This window comes from Podarcis raffonei, chromosome 7, assembly GCF_027172205.1.
Source record: "Podarcis raffonei isolate rPodRaf1 chromosome 7, rPodRaf1.pri, whole genome shotgun sequence".
NCBI lineage: Eukaryota > Metazoa > Chordata > Lepidosauria > Squamata > Lacertidae > Podarcis > Podarcis raffonei.
The window spans coordinates 28,169,754-28,190,781 of record NC_070608.1 but is presented as its reverse complement, the minus strand read 5'-3'; the positions used below and the strand labels follow the sequence as shown (position 1 = coordinate 28,190,781).

The window sequence follows — 21,028 nt, the reverse complement described above, 5'->3', positions numbered from 1 at the left end:
GGAATTTGTAAAGAGGCCGAATTTCAGCTGCAGCCTTTACATGTCATTAATCTGAACACTTCCTAGTGGCATTGATTTATGTTGTTAACCGTTCCAGCAGCATTGGGTAAGAATGAAACCTCTCTCATATGGGCAGCAGAAAATGGCTTAAAAAAAAACACCTGGAGCTGATGTAGTCAATGCTGTTGTAAAGTTGTAATCTTGCGTGGAGTTATGTGCTCAAATGTTCCATAGGAAGGTGGATGCATAAAAGTGCTTGAAGGGTTATAGCATTAAAGGTGGAAGAATGGGACCCATTGAGTTCTGCGAGAGAAAGCAAAGAGGTGGTGATGGGCTACAAAGTTCAAGTGTGACACTGGAGTCAGAGGGAACTGTCTGAAGGAACCGAGTCATATCTTTTGCTCCCTCTAGTTCAGCACCCCGAGTGGCTGTGGCTCTCAAAGGTCTCAGGTCCTTCCACCTGTGCGCATGGGATCCTTTCAATTGGCTGGATGCTGGTACCTTTGAATGCATAGCATGCACTCTGCTGTTGAGCAGGGATAGCTACAAGTGCATTGTGTTACTTTCTGGTACATACAGGCAACCCCTGTTTTAGGCGCGACCAATATGTGTGTAATTGCACACGTGCGCATGGCGCTGTAACTGGAAGTGATCTGGAAATATCATAAACCCACCACTAAAAGAATGGGGCAGAGGGTGGGGTGGGGTGTTTGCAGGCTTTTGCGAGCTGTTTCAATTGCACACCATTTCACGGAAGTGCACGATGACCCAGAACGCAACCCCCACACAAACCAGGGGGTGCCTGTCATTAAAAAGCTGATGATCTCACTAGCATGGAGGGGAAGTCACATGTTGTAGCAGCAGCACAGTTGTGATGGCAGCAGCTGCCTTCCTTCAGTGACTCTGACACTGGCGTCCAGTGTCAGCCACTGCATGAGATATATACATGATAAACACAATCTTTTGGAATTCACTTCTATATGCAAAAGGGTGAGGACTTCTAAAAGTTTATTATCTCTGAAATCAGTGGTTGTTGAGAGGTTTGTGAAGCCAGGTTTGGCTCTCTGTGCTGGGAGGCTGGGTGGCAAATGAGAACTTGGCTTGATGTTGATATATAACCCTACTTACATACCTATTCAGCTGTATATTTTAATACACAGATTGTTGCAAAGGTGCTATGCTTTGTGCAGCCCTCTTTCCCACCCTTCTTCAGGAAACTGACCTTGTACAGGCTATTCTGAGCATCCTTATGACCAGGGAAGAGGGCCTGGAATCAGTGGCAGAGCTTCATGCTCTGGCACCGGGGGGGGGGGGGCTGAGAGCAGGAGGAGGAGGGGCTGGCGCGCGTCCCGGGGGTGTGGCGCATCACCCGTAGGGGTGTGGTGTGCCGCCGTAGGGGGGCCATCTGCGATGGTATATATTTGCACAGTGTATATTTGCACAGTAATTGATTCAAAACATCACATTGCCCTATCCGTACAGAGAAGGGAAAACTGAATAATGTCTATTCATCTCATCATAGATTAAAAAAATGATTTACTTCCAGAACATTTTTTTCTTTCCACAATCTTCCAGGCTTCAAGCTGTTTCTGAAACAAAGCGAATTTTATCAATGTAGAGGAAAAGGTTTATTTAGTGTATAAAATCTCAGCTAGGATTGCAAAAGCTGGAAAGATGCCTTTGCCTTCTGGTGCAGGCTAGACTTGGCAGCAGCGCTGAGTGCTACATAATTGCCTTTGCTGCTTGTGATATTAAAAAACTTGCTTTTTTGTCCCATAAACTTGTTAATCAGGAACATTACTAAATTCCTGATCAAGCAGTTCATGAAAAAAATCAAGTTTTATCATAGAAAAGATGTGCATGCATACTGTTCTGCACAGTGGTTGTTCCAAGGTTGTAAAAAGCTGGAGATAAGCTATTTTCCTTTTGATGATTTTTTTTTTTGGGGGGGGTTTAAATATGTAGCTGTACTTTGTTACATACAACTATATGAATCTGATCTGTTGCATGTACATGGAGATTTGGAAGGGTGTGGGGTTGTGAACACACTGATGCTGAATCCCAGCAACTTTAAAATTTTCAGTTTATTTCTGTGGATGGCTATCACTGTGAAAGTCCCTATACTTATTGCAGAATGATGGTTCTTGAAAGCATGCAGCATGTTAAACATATTCTAGATGATCTTTCATAGTGATATAGTAACAAAACTAGTAGAATTGGGCCATTTGTTTTCGGAAATGCAGGCCTTTTTTCATTGTGGATTCAACACAAATACTGTATTCTCTTGAGGAGTTTTCTCTAGAGGTTCATTCTAATGTCAACAAAAGCAGGCAAAATTAGTTGCAGTGACTGGATCTCTGCACTGAAGTGCCCATCACTGAAAAATTACTTATGTATACATCATCTGCGGGACACCAGGTTGAGTAGATACAACCAGGTTAGATAGCCAAATCCTGTGCCCTCATATAAGGCAGCTTCCCAAGGGCTGCATTTGGCTTGACTGATCACAAGTGGTTCGTAGGAAATACCATCCCTTGCCCAAGTTTTCTCTTCTTACAGAAAGCAGAGGAAGCCTGTGAAACCTTTCTCGTCACAGCTTGCATGCACCAGATTTTCACAGAAGCAAGGCATGGTGAATTGCCTCCTTCGCTCTCGTGGCTCATGGTACCTACCACATCAGTTTCCACTGGCTGTAAATAACAGTATCTATGCCTCTACTGAAGAATTGATGCTTTTGAATTATGGTGCTGGAGGAGACTCTTGAGAGTCCCATGGACTGCAAGAAGATCAAACATATCCATTCTTAAGGAAATCAGCCCTGAGTGCTCACTGAAAGGACAGATCCTAAAGCTGAGGCTCCAATACTTTGGCCACCTCATGAGAAGAGAAGACTCCCTGGAACAGACACTGATGTTGGGAAAGATGGAGGGCACAAGGAGAAGGGGACGACAGAGGATGAGATGGTTGGATAGTGTTCTCGAAGTTACCAGCATGAGTTTGACCAAACTGTGGGAGGCAGTGGAAGACAGAAGCCTGGCGTGTTCTGGTCCATGGGGTCACGAAGAGTTGGACACGACTAAATGACTAAACAACAACAATGCCTCTACTAGCTCTGACCATTTATGCCAGTTAACCCACAGAACCATACATTTCCTTCTCCTGCTTAGGAGTGCACTGTGCTGCTTTAGTGAGTGCTACCACTCCTTGGTCACATCAACTTAATCAGATGTCAGCTTGACATAGACAGGTCAAGCTTAGCTAGTTTTGCACACAATTGATGTCTCTGCACCAGCGATGACTGTCAGTGCTTGAGTCTAGCTGGGTCTGACACATCTGCAGCTCAGTGCGGTTGCAGAGGATTCCTCTCCAGTCTTTCTCCTCAAGTGGTGCTTTAGGAGTTTTATGCTGGAGCAAATGAAAATTAAGGCTGCAATCCTAAGCATGCCAACCTCAATGAGTAAACATACTACTGATTTGTCTGCAAGAGCTTTAAAGTATTCTCCACCTTTAACTTTTTTCTTTTTCTTTTTTCTTCGGCTTGGAAGAGAATGAACTAGTCACAATCACCAATTTTAATAGCACTCTTTATATGATATACTTAATTTCCTTTGCTGACAAGTTAAATAACACCTGAAATACATTTTTTTGCAATGCAAAGTTCTGTTGCTCAGACTTAAGGAGATCTTTAGCTGGTGGTGGCAATCGGCATCTACTACATTCATTGACAAAATTTGGGCTGTATCCTGCAGTTGTTCTACTCAGTGTAGACCTATTGAAATTAATGGACATGACTAGCTTAGGTTCATTAATTTCAACAGGTCTACTATGACATACCCCACAATTGTCCTGATATAAGCAGGACATCCTGTTTTGGGGGGCTGTGCTCTTGCGCAAGTCACCTGACTCCCAAAAGATCGTGGCCCCAAAAGATAAGCACCCTGGTTTTACCCTAGGACATGTTGGAGGGAATGCTTTGAGGACAACTTAGAGGGTCTCAGTGGTCTTTTTCATCCTCAAAGAGAAAAAATTATCATTTCTGTGCTGTTTTTGGAGAGAAGTGAGGCAAGAGGTTCCACAGAAGATCCAGAATTTCTGTGATCTCTCTTCTCCATGTGGGATAACTCATTTCCACAGGCACTTTACAGGATAGGAAAATTGTATGGTCTTATGGTCTTGCATCCAATCCAGTGGGTTTCTGTAAACCCTTTAAGCCAGGAACACGGGGGCTTTGCTCCCTTGTAATAAGAGAATCTGCTGATAAACAGGGCAGGAGCCATCAGCCAGACAATATTTTAATTGTCAATAAAGAACTGTTTATTCTGCAACAGCTATGGCCAATCCACTGGAAGTCGTGTGTCATTTGTTTGTCAGGGATATCTATCCAGTGTGCTTCTTCCAAAAAGGTTACATTTGCCTCAGAACTGGAGAGGAGAGGGCAACTCATTTTCCCTCTTCAACTTAAAAAAGAGATACTGTGCATCTTGTGTGGCTAAATTGGACAGGAATCTTTGTGAGATTTATATCTTCCCTTGAGAGACCTGTCAGAAGAAACATGATATTAAAATATATGGGTCACTGGCTCACTTGGATATGAATGTCACTATGTTATACCCCTACCATGGATCATGTGTCTTGCTTTTATTTGGGGGAAATTTATTATGTTTGCCCAAACCTTCACTAAAAGATATTGCATAGATATTGATGGGTTTTATTAGGTAAGTGAGGGAATATAATTAACTATATTTTTATCACCCTGCAGACCTACATGTGTGGGTTAAGGATAAGCCCACTGCTTGTGTTTAAAAGTGCAGCGCTGAGCATTTTAAGCCATTTAACTGAAAGCATGGGAATTAACCATTAGGCTGATCACCCTCTTTGTTACCCCATTTATCAAAGAAAGAGGCTACAAACTTCAAAGTAAGTTTAAAACATGGAGTTTACTCACAGTCAAGCATTCATCCCTAGCAGCAGTAAAAAGAAATACAAGTTAAATATTTCTATTTACAGCAAAAAAAGCAAAAACAAAACACCCAACTTCAGGCATGCTCCTGTTGCTGGAGCAAGTGGAAAGATGTCCATTTCTCTGGCTGGTTGAAGAGAGAGCCAGAAAAAAGTAACAGAAAATACTTCTTCCCTCCCAGGAGAAGAGGGGGAATAGCATCACAGAGTCTTCTCTACCAATTACTTTTCTATGATCTGAGCCTGTCTATCAGCAATACAACTCTATGCTTTTAACCCCTTCACATGCTGACTAGCAAGAATATGCATTGTTAGATGCATTGCTAGTCAGAAAGAAATGTTCAAGTCCTTCATCCACAAGATTTACTCATTTTGAGGAAACATATGACATAATTTCCTTTATTCTACTTTCAAGTGCATTGATTATGAAAGGTAAGCACAATATTCTAAGTTATCACCACCCCACTTCTATATGTATTCACAGAAATATCATGCATAGTATCATCATTTTTTACATCCTAAAACAATTTTCTAGAGATTTTACAATCCAGACCCACCAGATGCAGATGCTTTTTGGTTGTTTTTTTGTATTGTGTGAATATCAAAACATTAAATGTGTTCCATTAGCCTGCATTCCAGCCCCAAGGCTATGCAGTTCCTGGAGAGACAGCTTACTCCCACTCTGACTGGGACAAAAGGCAACAGCCACCACCCTTCCAAGATGGAGAATTTGCCATTCAATAGCCTCCCGTGTGATCTCAAGTTAAACACCTCATCAGAGCTGGCAGAGGAGAATAACAGTTAATTATCAACCCATCTTGGAGCTCAGATAGCTTAATATAGCCCCATGGAAAATCCCCGTGTTAACGCCCTCAGCAACACACTTTCAGGCATTCTCCATTTTAGTGTCAAATAAACAATTATGGTTAACATTGTGTTGCATGAGAATTTAACAAACTCCATGATCTTGATTAACCATGCCTTTTTACCATATTTTATTTATTTTCAGATATAACACAACTTATAACAGAACAACAACATTATTCCCAACCCACGCCTCCCTCCCTGAAGTACAGAGACAGCGTTAAACATGTTAATAGGTCACTTATCAAAAAACTCTGGGGGTGCTGTTTGCGTAAAATCTCACCTTTAAACTATAGAAATTAGGTTGCTCCTTACATTTTTGTAATGGAAATATTCCTAAATGGAAGGCAAAACAATAAAAAATATTCTGAGAAACTTAGTTATATGTAACAAACATTTTCAGTAGTGTCAGCCTGATAATATGGGAATATTAAATTTTCAATTGAGTGACAAGGTGTGAGTACAGATAAGCAGGAGGTCTATAGACTTTGGAGAATTCATGCAATTCATAAACAATTGGAGGGCTTCCTGAAACACAATATGCCTCCAGCCCATAAATTGCTTCCGAGACCTGATATTGTTGCCAGGTGCCTCCAGTGCAAAATCATATATATTTTTGCCTCTTAAGTTAATTAGCTTAGGGCTTATTTTGTCCTTTTCCCCAACCATTTATTCCTCTGCAGTGCATGCTCATTAACCTTTAGGGTAGGATTACTCCACAAGATAATCTTCATACGGACAGGGCTGAAACACGAACTGCAGTTGGTTTCCTGCTTTCTGCTAGATTTGCCTTGCAGACCAAATTGTAAGGCAGGGAATGGTGCGTGTTTTTTAAATAAGCAGTAGAGATGGTGCAGAATTTTGAAATTGGGAGGGTTTGGAAACAAACTTGCCCAGCTCAGTCCAGGAAGAATTAAAACACTCAATCCCAAGATTCCCAGAGGCAATGAAGAGTTCCGAGTTTGCTTGCAAGCTTTCATTCCCCCCTCCCTAGTCTCACTGTTTTCAATAGAGTTTACTCTCAGGTAAGTGTGTATAGGATTGCAAACATAGATACATGTTTTAATATGTTTCAGTTGCCAAGAATTCCATCACAAATTTTGAAGAAATGTGAAATATGTTGGATATAGATAGAATAACTTTATTCGCATTAGCCAACGGCCATAGCAACATAAAACAAGCAATATATACAATTAAAAAGACAACAATGGGTCAGCATGACCAAGATTAGCATTCAGATAGTGGCCCTTAATCTCATTGCACCCTCGATAAACCTAGCAACCTTTGCTGTTGTCTGATCATTTTGATCTGATAATAGAAAGAACAATGTGGCGGCAGATGGGCGGCCTGGGATGGTAAGTAAGAGTGGGGTGATGATCTCATTCCTCAGATCTTTATAAAGGGGACAGGACAGGAGAACATGAGCCACTGTTTCCAGATTGCCATCTGCACATGGGCAGAGTCATTTCTCAGTTGGAATCTTTTGGTATCTGCCCTCAAGTATGGCAGAGGGCATCACATCCAATCTGGCCAGTGTGAAGCCACGTCTGTATTTTGGGACTTTTAATTTATACAAATATGGTTCCAGGGAATGAAATATGTTGGATAGGGAAGCTACAATCCACACATTAATAAATATGCAAATCATATAGGGATTTGCAAAGATCAAGCATCCCTATGTGTTACCTGGCCTTTTCTCCCCTGCATTTCAACTTTCTGCATTCCAAGCACCTGTTTCTTCGACTGAGAGGAATACTGCAGGGAATTGCTGCTATGGTGATGCTTTGCCCCTCCTTGCAGTTGACATATTCCCAGCTTTAAATGCAGCTAGGTCATTCTTTTTCTTAATTCAGGTCAAAGAAGCAACAAGATAGATACAGGAAAGATATGGACTTTCCAAACCAGCAACGGGAGTGCACTGGAAGCAGAGTAAATGGAAGTGTGTCTTAAGGCAGCACTGGAGAAAAGGTGGCCTCCAGATGTTTCTGGACTCCAACTCCCAGCAGCCACAGCAAGCACAGTGAATAGTTGTGGATGATGGGCACTGTAGTTAGGGAGGGGAGGATCTACCAATTGTGGTTCTCTCGGTTTTTCATTTTTCCAACCTTAAATGCAGTTCTCATTTTGCAGCTATTTGTGATTTTTTTAAAATATGAAAATTCAGTGGAGCTTTGACTGATGTACACATGTCTTGCCAGCAATCCCCCTTAATATACAGCAATTTTGTATGTTATTTTCATGAATATTCTTCGTTTTTATGCATACTTCCCCAATATACAGATTTTTGTAAACGTTTCAAGACCTGTATTGCAAAATTCAGATGAATGTGAATTTTGAAGGATAGGTGTGTTTCAGTTTGCATATTGTTTCTGAAAGTGTAGATTTGACAGTCTGGGATTTTAACACAAACTGAATTGATTTTTTCTCTCCATCTCTAGTTGTAGTCCAGCAACATCTAGAAGACTACAGATTCCTCATTCTTGCTTACTTGCTTCACTCTGGGAATTCTCAAGTAAGTAAAGTTTAAACCCAGATAGGGAGTAGAGCATGCATACGAAGAGTATGTAATCAAGCAAAGAAAACAAATTACTTTAAGGACTGTTCTTATTTTGCAGAACAGGTTCATAATTACAGTCACTGGTAAAACTAAGGTTGTTTTCTCATTATATTTGTAAATCATTCCCACTCCCTCTTGTAGCACCTTCACTTCTCTTCAGATTGCTAAAGTTACAGGAGATTCGATCTGAAAGCAATTAAAATCAGCTTTTAAGATCTGAAGCACTGAAAGTATATGCTAATTTATTTGAAAATAGGCTGTAGCAGAATACTTGGAAAAGTTTAAATACTGTGTGTTGGTTATATTTATTTATTCATTTATTTATTATACATATCTTCCATTTTCCAGCTCCCATCCTCACATTGACCTGGTTGAGTTGGGCTAAACAATATTACACCATAATGTACCTCAAACTGGTTATTAAGTTGCTAATGACTTCCCTTAGGAATTATAGGTGAAAACATAGCATATATTCCATTTATGTCACTAGTATTCCAGTTCTTCAGCTGAAGCAATGCTGTCATTGCTGGTGAAGAAAAAGAGCAGCTTGGTGCATTAGTTGCTAGGATGCCTGAAGAACAAGGTTGGGGAACCTGCAGCCCTCTGTATTTTGTTGGACTACAACTCCCATCATCCCTGACCACTGGCTGTGGTGGCTGGGGCTGATGGGAGTTGGGATGCAACAAAATTTGAAGGGTCACCATTCCCTTACCCTTGCTTCAGAATATAGAAGGAGAAGCTGTTGCTGCTGCTGCACCTCCTGCTTCATCTTTTCCTGGTTACCATCACTCCTCTTCTCTTCCTTTTTCCCTTTCTGTTATAATGCACATCATATTACTTCAGCAAAAGTGGTAGGAGGGTGAATACTTGGGAAGGAACAAAATGGGAGTTGCAGTAATTTCCTTTCCCATTGCACCAGTGAGTTGAGTCAAGTCATTTTATTACGGTCAATGACCAGTATCAAAACAAACACACCAATTACAAAAATTAAAAACTCAAGACAAAATAAGATGATGTGAAATCACATATACATAAAAAAGCAGTTCTAGATGGTCATCTATCTGTCAGAAAGGAAACTCTTCTGCCCTAGGCATGTCCATCATTGCACCAGTGATATGAACGAGGAATGTACATTCTCCAGGAAGCAACGAGTCAGTCCTAAGCATTTCCTGCAGGAATCATTTAGCGTGAGTTATGCAGTTAAATAAGAACAAACAAACATCTGCACAGATAGACAGCCTTTGGGAGTGTGTCCTACAGTTGCTAGGCAACTTGTGAAATGTCTAGACAGGTTATTGGAGAATGGCTTGGAGTGGCTGTGAGACGTAACAAAATGTGGTGTCAACCCATCCTCACAGACATGCTTGGTGAGGGCATGAGAGAGGACCTTCTTGGTGGATGCTCTCAGATTGTGGAACTCCCTACCCTGGGAGGCTAAACTGCCCCTTCCCCCCTCTGCTTTCACTGGCAGGCAAATATTTTTTTTTTTGTTGTTGTTCAGGCAGGTCTTTGGCTATTAACTAGCTGTTACTAACTACCCTGCACTGTCTGAGGGTCTTGATTATTTCCTCTTTCTCTTTTTGTTGTTGTGGTTTTTAGTGTTCTCAATGGTGTCTTTGATAGGGTTATTTATGAGGATGTGTGTGTGTGTATTGAATTTAGGTAGATATGTTTTAATTCATGCTTTGAGCCGCCTTGGGTCCTGCACTGGGAGAAAGATGAGATATAAAAAAAATAAAGAAATAACTAAGGAGGGGAGAAGACACAAATCTGGGCCTCTTCCCAAAATAATTCGGGAGAGCTTTCTCTACGAATATGTCAGTGTTTGAATAGATGCAGTGCTTTTTTCTGGGGTACGCATACCCTTAAACATTTTGTGAATCTAAGTCTGGCTTCATTGAGGGGCAGTATTTCAATATGAGTAGGAAAATGAGAGTACCCCTAAACATTTTTTTTTAAAAGCACTGAATAGCTGGATGATGACATGAAGTAGATAGTCTATAAGACAGTTAGGGAGGTGTTAGTCTGACAGTTGCATCCTTTTCTGGGCACCTTTCCAGAGGCCACATGCCAGAGGCAAAAGTGGGCAGGGCAGTGAATGTACATTTTACCTTTGTGCAACAGGCCAGTTTCTACACACAGTCACAAATCCCTCTCTATCCTCAGAGAACATGCATTTACATCCAGGCTTTTAGATCTCAGACTTCTGGGAACCATCTTCTGTCTCTGGTGCTCACCTGTGCACTTTTCTCATCTGCCAATATTAGCAGAGCATCATAGGAGCATGCGCAGCCCCAAAGAACCTGCTGGTGACACAAATTTGCATAACATTTGCATGTGCCAATTTAAGGTGGGAGATGGGTCTTTGGAGTATGACCAGCTGCCTTGTATACAAAGTAAAACAACAACTTGAACAAGTTTTTGAAGATGGAGGGAAAGGGACAAGAGATCCAATGCCTTGTGTGGAAGACGTGGGACTTGGGGTGCCCCCCCCAAATACCCTGCCTGTCTTTGACCTGTTTGGGGGTACAGAGTGCATTCAGAGGCAGGGCATCCACTTTATAAATGGGGGAGTCATGGAAGTTGACATGCTCTCAAGTCATAAGCCATTAGGTGATGAGAATACATTGCACATCTATCTTCCTAGAAAACATTTCCATTTCCCCCTTAAAATAAAGCTTGGGAAAGCTTTTCTTCATGCATTCACAGCCATCTCCATGCATCACTGTTTGCAGCTGTCTTCATTTGATAACATAAAAAAACACAGGGGCGGGGAGAAACCCAAGCAATAAATTTAGCTTTTCTTCTAGTCATGCATTCTATCAAAACTCACCTTCTAACTGCTTTTGCTTTCCCATCATTTTTCATTGTCCACCTGTCCTTCGGTAAAGTGTCACAAACAGGAGAGGCAAACCACTAAACGTAAGTCTACCCAAGGGTCCTCCTATGCCTTATAGTGAACCCGATGTCTCCAGTAGTGAACCATTGACTTTGTCAACTTGGCTGAGCCTGGCCAGGATAACAGGGCTGCCCTCACCAATGTCCGCCTGTAGGATTGCTGCTGTTCCTTAAAAGATAGAAGACGAGCAGAAACTAGAAGAGAGCTCAGTGAAACCTGCTGCTGGCCAAAGTTCATTGCTGGAATCCATATTGCTGTTAAAAGGGGAAAAGGAACACCAACAGAATTATCCTTAACCTTTGCTCTTTGGTAGAGATGGAAGGATCTGTCTATATTTATTTTCTCCAGTTCTTATTTTTCCAATCCTAAATCTAGTTCCCTGGATTTCTGCAGAAATGTGCAAAGGGTTTTGTTTTTTAAAAACACAATTCCTCACAAATATTCTTCAGCAATTTTGTGCAAATCTTTCCTTTAAAAAAATCATGCAGTTTTGACTAATTTACACAATTTAGCAAGTACTTTCCCCTAATATAATGTCTTTTGTATGTTATTTTCACTAATATATTCCTTTTTTTAACCCACATTTTCCCCAAATATATGCACTTTTGCAATCTTGGTGTGGCTGGAGATATTAACGGCAGTGGGGAGTAGGGCAGACTCAAATCTGATGCTCATCCCTGGTCTGGAAATATTGCCCCTGAACTGACCTTTTGTGAAAGCAAGGCTTCCTGTTTCTATGGCACACTTCCATTTCTTTCTACCTTACCTTTCAGTAGCGAGGCATGATCCTCAGTTGGTATCTAAACACCATTTTTATGCTCATCCTTAATTAAAGTTTTTGTTTTTGTTTTAACGAGGAAAGGGTAATATACACAGGATATAAACAGCTTGGACGGATGGAAATCTAAGGCCGTTTAAATTCCCACCAATGACTGTACAGTTCAGAATTCCACAGAGCATACATTCTGAGAGGAAAAATGAATGTGAACTTTAAGGCAGAGCAGAGAATCTGCTCATTTCTTAAGTGGCATTACTAATTAACTCAAACCCCTCAGTGTGAGGAAGTGTGGCAGATGCTAGGTGCTATCGGAGAAAGGATCTTCCGGGTGGGATTTTAGAGAAAAAGAGTTGCTACGTTTTAATGTTCCTCAGTGCACACCTCCAAATGTTCTCAAAAGCTTTGAAAAAAATTGTATTCAGGAAAATGTAAGTAGAGAAGAGAAATTGTGATCTTTATGCTTATAGCAACAAACTTCTCTCCCCCGCTTCTTTCTCTCTTTGAATTTTCATCCCCCCTCAAAGGAATGGGTAGAGAAACTGGGTGCCATGTTCCTCTAAAACTATTCCCTTCAAAATTCTTTCAGGATTGGGCTTCTGAAAGGCTTCTGTTTAGGGAGGAGGTGTAACTATTAGACTCAGAAGAAAACTTGAGGGGCAGAACTGGAATCAGACTTTTTGTTATTTATTCTTTATGCTGCCATCTGGCTAGTTTTACCAATCTCCCAGAGTTCTGATGTGTGTGGGGAAGTCTCTACTTGAAAGAACAAAACAGCCAGCTTGCCAACTGCTTTTTGTGCAGATTTGTGAACATATACAAGTTTGATTAGAATGGTTCAAGATGGAAGAGGTAGAAGACAGGATAGTGGAAGGGCAGGAATATTATCAACTACAGTGTTCTTTTTAAAAAGTATTTTTAAGTATTAGCATTTTACACTAATGTAAAATACATTAGTGTCACAATTAATTACTTGCAAAAATTTATGACTGACTACAAATACTGTATTTCCTAAGCATACTAATAATGCAGAACCTTGGATTAGTTTTATAGGTAGACTTTTCCAATATTTCTTAACACTTTTTCTTATATCAATTCATTCATTAATCCCTTAGCCAGGGATATGAAGCACTTCAGTTTCTCTCTTTCCCTTCCATTTTCTCAGATTCTATAGCCCAGTTTTCCCCAGCCACATGTTCTCCAGACATTGATGGACTCCCATCATCCCCAGCCAGCATGGTCAATGGTAAATGATGATGGGAACTGGAGTCCAACAGCACCCAGAGTCCAGCAATATCAGGTGGGCACCAGGTTGGCTACTCCTGAAATATTGTAATGCCACATAAACATTTTTCAAGAACTTGAATGGTCACCTCATGGAGGTATTTAGAGAAGACATGTTTCCTCACCTCACAGTTGCCACATGATAAATTGGTTCTCTCAAAGTCCCTGTGTGCTGGTAATTCTTCCACCTCAGAAATAGTCACAAATGGTTTGTGTGAAAGGCAGTAGTGACTGTTGACATAAAATGGCCTCTCTCCTCTCTACCAAGCATTTTAGAGTGTTTTCTTTAGCACCCTGTAATTTTACAATATGTGTGCTGTTAAAACTTCAAGACTCCTGCTGTGACGAAGTGCTTAGAAGACCAGCCTCCTGATTTCATATCGGAACTAAACCTACCAAAATGAACTGTGATGATACACTAATTAAAGGGTAGAGTCTTCAAGAGAAAAAATAAAGGAGTTTCAGAGAGACAGTGAAGACAAATCATTTATATTTTCCCAGTAATGTAAGCAAATTACCAGATAAGAGACCAAAGACGGTCATTGTACACGCAGGTCCTGTAGGCATGAGGATTGAGTCGATGCTGTATTTCTACAGAACATGACTTTGTAAGATAGTACTAAAATGAACCGTACTCAGCAGTGATTTTGCTTTGTGCTGGCAGGAATGCTGCTACTGCCTTCTTGTTAAAAAGAAGAAAAGATAAGAAGAAAGACTCCCAGTTTACATGAAGAATAATGCAATAAAATGCATTGTTCAGCAACTTTACAACAACAAGCAATGTGGCAGGATTTGCCTAGTCTTTAGTTATGCCCATAATTCTTTGTGGTAATGGGTGTTTCACATTTGCATGGTGAGAAGTATTGACATCTAAGCTGCCTTTTCTTTACATATGTTATCTAGCATTATAATGGGGACGGCTTACAACTTCTACACTATGCTCACTCGTTGCCTTTGAAAAGGGGGTCAGGTGAATGTGTATGCATGAATACTTTAGGGGTGGGATTGGTCACTTATACAGCTTCTCTGGTTAGATGAAACAGAAGGGGATAAAGAAGCAGATGGGCAATTGAGCTTTCAGGGCCAGAGACTGGTGGCTAAGGGGCAATGGGATTGCTAGACCCTGATAGGCTTGCCTGTACCTTTTAAAAATCACATAGGTGAGTTACTAGCCACCCAGAGTGGCTGGGGCAACCCAATCAGATGGATAGGGTACAAATAATAAATGTTATTGTTGTTGTTGTTGTTGTTGTTGTTGTCATTCCAAACAATAAATTTTAACTTTATGCTCATAAACAAGCAAGCAAGCAAACAAACAAACAAATGGCTTGTTCCAAGGAATGAATACAGAAATCTTTAATATCTGCCTCCCATTTCCAGAGGCACTTCCAGACAGTCATTATTTTGTAGGTGGGATTCAATTGCAAACTAGCAAATTGAAGTCATACAATTAGAGTGGATTTGGTATTTTTACACAACAAACCTATCCCCCCCCCACAACCTCCCCACAGATGTTTTGCAGTAAGGAAAGTGACAGGGAAATGCCCTGAAAAGTGTGGGATAAGCATTGCTTGATATCATGTAATCTCCCCATTAAAAAAATCAGAATAAACAACTGATTTTTGCATACCACACGTACCCCATTTCTTTTTTGGGAAACAAATCAGGATGAATAGTCAATAAACAGGTCGCCTAGGAATCTACAAAATTTGGGAGTTGCTTACATTTCTCTCAACTAGAAGGATAAAAATCTTACTTCATGCCTACTGGATATAAATGAAAATTGGCTGGGTCTGTAGTGAGATGCAGGGCTACATCAGCTCCATATTGGTTAAAGCTGATGAAACAAGAAATCTGGAAATTTTATGAGAATGACGGGATAGCCTCATCTGCATTTTGGTGAATATTTATGCTCTCTTTTTGATAACATCTGACCATTTTCTGAAGGTATCTGTCTGGGTGATTGCCCAGTGAGCACTACTGGAACATTTTCAAATAGTGCTATAATGTCGATCTCAGTCTTTTCCCAAGCCGAATTTGAAAGAAGCACAGCCTGTAATGATGGTATATGTATCATATCTGTCTTGTCACATAACTGGCAAGTGACAAATGATTTTATAGCCCCTTCAGCTTGAGCAGCCATTCCCGGACACCAGTATAAATCTTGTAGGAGCAGTTATGTTCTGTTAGTCCCTTGCGTGCCAAGAACCAAATGCAGGAATTTTGTCTTCAGAGATATTTTAGCAAAAAGCAAAAGTGGCTTTCCTTCCATCACAAATCACTCTTTGAAGTATTTTCTCTTTATATTCCACAACAGAAGCTACCTGTAAGGGCCCATATGTTATAACGTGGAACACAAGGCAGAGTTAACATAATATAAACCCAAGCAACAAGGCTGCAACAAGGGCAATCCATACTAAATCTATGAAATTCGTAATGAGAACACAGCTCATATATGCTTTCCTAGAAAGCAGTAGATTTCCAGAGAGGATGTCAGGGCAGGGTTCCAGAAGCTGGTAAACAGTTGGAATCAGGAACTTGAGGCTAATAGGCAACATCATGAAGTTGTATTAGAAGGGATTAAAAGGGGTTTGTGCTAGGCAAGTAGCAATCATAAATAATTGAGTCACCCATCGTTCAGTCCCAGCGCCTGCCAACCTAGCAGTTCGAAAGCACCCCCGGGTGCAAGTAGATAAATAGGGACCGCTTACCAGAGGGAAGGTAAATGGCGTTCCGTGTGCTGCGCTGGCTCGCCAGATGCAGCTTGTCACGCTGGCCACGTGACCCGGAAGTGTCTGCGGACAGCGCTGGCTCCCGGCCTCTAGAGTGAGATGAGCGCACAACCCTAGAGTCTGTCAAGACTGGCCCATAAGGGCAGGGGTACCTTTACCTTTACCTATAATGAGCAACTCCACATTAACTGTTGCTGAGGTGCACCTCTTCAAATAGAAGGTGAAGGATGTTCAAATGCTATCATAGAATCATAGAACTGTAGAGTTGGAAGAGACCCTGAGGGTCATCTAGTCCAACCCCTGGCAATACAGGAATCTCAACTAAATCAAATCCCCCACCTCTATCCCTTGGTCTGAGTTCAGGAACCTGAGACAGGATTGGAATTGGGGTCAGGAATACCTTGCCTTTAAAAAGGCAATTATATCTTAGCAGTCAATCCTACTCACGGATAGATGTTCCTTTTAGTCCAAATTCACTGGAAGAAGTCAGCGCTCTCCGCTAATGGCGACGCGGCTTCGCTTCGCAGGCTGGGTGAAGACGACTCTCAGCACCGCTCCACACACCCTCCGCTGATCCGCAGCCTTTAAAAAGGCTATTTCACAGCGTCGGGGGGGCGCAAAGGTGCCCGCCGAGTCTCCAGTTCACAGGCTACGCGCCTGTGATTTTTGGGGGTCCCCGCTCCGCCGTAGCTGACGGGACCCGAACCTACGAAGCAGATCTCTCCCGGAGCTCCGGGAGAAATCCGCCATTAAGCGCTGGCGCTAACCGGAAGTCCTCAATCTCAACTAAATCAAATCCCCCACCTCTATCCCTTGGTCTGAGTTCAGGAACCTGAGACAGGATTGGAATTGGGGTCAGGAATACCTTGCCTCCATCCTTTACTAGTGACTTGGAAACTGATCCCTTGGAGGCAGTATTAGAAAAGACCATACATTCCAAGGGCCATAATCGTTCCATCTGTGGAAGATAGCCAACCGTTAGACCCAAACCTTGAACTCAGGAATGCAGGCTGCCTTCTATTTACACATTTCACTGTGATCAGTCTGTATACAGGAGGCTAACCTTCCAGTGGGGGAGCAGTTTAGTTTTCCAGTACATTCATGTATTAGTATACCCAATATCAACAAAAAATTCAGACGGAGATTGCAACGTGAAGTCCTTGAATTCATAAGCAGAAGAGAAATGGTGAAATTTGGGTTGTTGTTGTTGTTATTTGATTATGGTTTTATATTCTGATTTTATCCTATGTACTGCCCTGAGACCTGTGGGTATATGGCAGTATATAAATTCAGCAATCAATCAATAATTTGGACTCAAGAAACCATGGGCATTTCTAGTTCACCTGCGAAAATAACTGAACCGCTTTGGGCATTAATTTATAGTCTTCTACTGCTTATCCCTATTAATCATCAGTCATTGATAGATGGGATTGGTTCAGATGGGTTTTGTTCATTTTATTGGATTCTGTATCCAATTGTGCTCTGTAGAGTACTGTGTCACCAACAGATATAGTTAGCAACAAAATCCTCTCCTCTTTTGTATTAATGGTACATTTACATGACCAATTGCATAACCACTTAGATTATCTCTTGCATTTATTAATGTGGCTGTATATTACTTAACAGACATTGTAATTAAGCAGTATTAAAATGGTCAGAATAAGTAAATAAATAGACCACCTGGGTGATCATTTCATATATCTTATAAAGTGGACTCTGGTCCAGAAAAGCATTTGTCACAACCAATGTGTCACCCTTTAAGATGCAATGGGACTCTTAGATGTGCATTAGCAAACTTGGAGACTGAACAGATCTCCAAAGAAGATGGATATGGGAATAGATGATTTCTTCACTGGCAATTGGCCAGCAATGGGACCGACAATTGTCTTCAATATTCCAAATTGCCATGTTGGCCTTTTATCTTTATGACTTCATCAGAAAATATCCCAACCTTCTTAGAATTTGAACTAGGATTCTATTAGGACTCCTTCAGATAAAACAATGATAATGTAGGTCTCTATTTCCACAGAACCAAAAGGAATGCTAACAGGTAAGCATGTAAATCTTCAACAATTCTTTTGTTACTTAAACTTGAGTTTTATCCAGATGTAGATAAATGTCAGAGATAGTTATATTTTTAAATACATACTTTTCATTTTTTTAAAGGATCTGTCCATTTAAATGGAGATATAATTTGAAACAAAGTAAGAACCAGATTTAAATTGTTAAGTGTGTGGAATTCTTCCAGCTACCACAGACTATTATTACATGTGGATTCTTGTAACAGATGCAGCAGATACAATGGCATCAGATGGTCTGAAAATTCCATATGTGGTTGTGTGATCTTGACCACAGGATATGTATGAGAGCAAAGACTAAAATAATTGTTCTGTAAACTAGACTAGACTTACAAAACTTGTGGCCCATCAAAATGAATTCCGACCACTACTAGCACTTGGCAGGCTTAAAAATCCTGTTTTCAGGTCAAAAACTGGAGATTTATTGAGAACCTTGGTGGTTACAAGTTCTGCTAGTCTGAAACAGAATGAAAGAGTGATTTTTAGCAAACACTATGGATTGATATGAAGACTAAATACCAGCTTCTTTTCCTTTCTATGGTAGCAGGAGAATTTGGTTGGCATAATATTCCAGGGGTTCAGTCATAATTTTGACCTATCCCTGTGTGAAAGACTCAGAGTGAAACAAAGTCATAGTCTACAAAGAAACGTAGACTAAAAGAAAGTGCTCTACATGGGTTTGCAATTGTTAAGCAATAATTGAGAAGATTTTGGGTGCTCCCAGGTGTGTGTGCCCTGTGGGATCAGTGCTGCTTCTACAGCACTTGGGCACGGTCTCGGCCCAGTATACCTGAAGGAGCGTCTCCACCCCCATCATTCAATCCAGACACTGAGGTCGAGCTCCGAGGGCCTTCTGGTGGTTCCCTCACTGCGAGAAGTGAGGTTACAGGGAACCATGCAGAGGGCCTTCTCGGTAGTGGCACCTGCCCTGTGGAACGCCCTCCCACCAGATGTCAAGAAAATAAACAACTACCTGACTTTTAGACCACAAGGGCCATCGAGTCCAACCCCCTGCCAAGCAGGAAACACCATCAGAGCACTCCTGACATATGGTTGTCAAACCTCTGCTTAAAGACCTCCAAAGAAGGAGATTCCACCACACTCCTTGGCAGCAAATTCCACTGTCGAACAGCTCTTACTGTCAGGAAGTTCTTCCTAATGTTTAGGTGGAATCTTCTTTCTTGTAGTTTGGATCCATTGCTCCGTGTCCGCTTCTCTGGAGCAGCAGAAAACAACCTTTCTCCCTCCTCTATATGACATCCTTTTATATATTTGAACATGGCTATCATATCACCCCTTAACCTCCTCTTCTCCAGGCTAAACATGCCCAGCTCCCTTAGCCGTTCCTCATAAGGCATGGTTTCCAGGCCTTTGACCATTTTGGTTGCCCTCCTCTGGACACGTTCCAGTTTGTCAGTGTCCTTCTTGAACTGTGGTGCCCAGAACTGGACACAGTATTCCAGGTGAGGTCTGACCAGAGCAGAATACAGTGGCACTATTACTTCCCTTGATCTAGATGCTATACTCCTATTGATGCAGCCCAGAATTGCATTGGCTTTTTTAGCTGCCGCATCACACTGTTGGCTCATGTCAAGTTTGTGGTCAACCAAGACTCCTAGATCCTTTTCACATGTACTGCTCTCAAGCCAGGTGTCACCCATCTTGTATTTGTGCCTCTCATTTTTTTTGCCCAAGTGCAATACTTTACATTTCTCCCTGTTAAAATTCATCTTGTTTGTTTTGGCCCAGTTCTCTAATCTGTCAAGGTCGTTTTGAAGTGTGATCCTGTCCTCTGGGGTGTTAGCCACCCCTCCCAGTTTGGTGTCATCTGCAAATTTGATCAGGATGCCCTTGAGTCCATCATCCAAGTCGTTGATAAAGATGTTGAATAAGACCGGGCCCAAGACAGAACCCTGTGGCACCCCACTAGTCACTCTTCTCCAGGATGAAGAGGAACCATTGATGTACTTCCCTTTGGGTTCGGTCAGTCAGCCAGTTACAAGTCCACTGAGTGGTAGCATAGTCAAGACCGCATTTTACCAGCTTCCTTACAAGAATATCATGGGGCACCTTGTCAAATGCCTTGCTGAAATCAAGGTAGGCTACATCCACTGCGTTCCCTTCATCTACCAGGCTTGTAATTCTGTCAAAAAACGAGATCAGGTTAGCCTGACATGACTTATTTTTCAGAAATCCATGCTGACTATTGGTGATCACAGCATTCCTTTCTAGGTGCTCACAGACTGTTTGCTTAATGATCTGCTCCAGAATCTTCCCTGGTATTGATGTCAGACTGACTGGGCGATAATTATTTGGGTCCTCTCTTTTCCCCTTTTTGAAAATAGGGACAACATTTGCCCTCCTCCAGTCTGCCGGGACTTCGCCTGTTCTCCAGGAATTCTCAAAGATGACTGCCAGTGGTTCTGAGATCACATCTGCCAGTTCTTTTAATACTCTTGGATGCAGTTCATCTGGCCCTGGAGACTTGAATACATCTATACTAGCCAAGTATTCTTGTACTATCTCCTTAGTTATTCTGGGCTGTGTTTCCTCTGCTGAATCATTTGCTCCAAATTCTTCAGGTCGGGCATTGTTTTCTTTATCGGAGAAGACTGAGGCAAAGAAGGCATTGAGGAGTTCAGCCCTTTCTGTGTCCCCTGTTTGCATTTCACCATCTTCTCCTCTGAGTGACCCCACTGTTTCTTTGTTCTTCCTTTTGCTACGGACATACCCATAAAAGCCTTTTTTGTTGCTTTTAACCTCTCTAGCAAGCCTGAGTTCATTCTGTGCTTTAGCTTTTCTGACTTTGTGTCTACATGTGCTGGCTATTTGTTTGAATTCCTCTTTGGTGGTTTCCCCCCTTTTCCATTTTTTGTACAC

At 41.5% G+C, this 21,028-nt stretch overlaps 2 protein-coding genes across 3 annotated transcripts in view; one reads left to right on the top strand and one right to left on the bottom strand.

Moving 5' to 3' along the window:
• CNGB3 (cyclic nucleotide gated channel subunit beta 3) overlaps positions 1–15,481 on the bottom strand; it is a 93,510-nt gene extending 78,029 nt beyond the window's left edge. The window contains exons 1-3 of the mRNA XM_053395821.1: positions 15,274–15,481; positions 11,418–11,533; positions 9,093–9,194 (exon numbers count right to left, since the gene is read on the bottom strand). Of these exons, the coding sequence (XP_053251796.1) occupies positions 9,093–9,194; positions 11,418–11,533; positions 15,274–15,481 (426 nt within the window). The remainder of the gene's footprint in view (positions 1–9,092; positions 9,195–11,417; positions 11,534–15,273) is intronic.
• Positions 15,482–18,043: 2,562 nt separating this feature from the next.
• CNBD1 (cyclic nucleotide binding domain containing 1) overlaps positions 18,044–21,028 on the top strand; it is a 142,887-nt gene continuing 139,902 nt past the window's right edge. For both annotated transcript variants that reach the window (XM_053395720.1, XM_053395721.1), the window contains exon 1: positions 18,044–18,120. In XM_053395720.1, the coding sequence (XP_053251695.1) occupies positions 18,111–18,120 (10 nt within the window). In that variant the 5' untranslated portion in view covers positions 18,044–18,110. The remainder of the gene's footprint in view (positions 18,121–21,028) is intronic.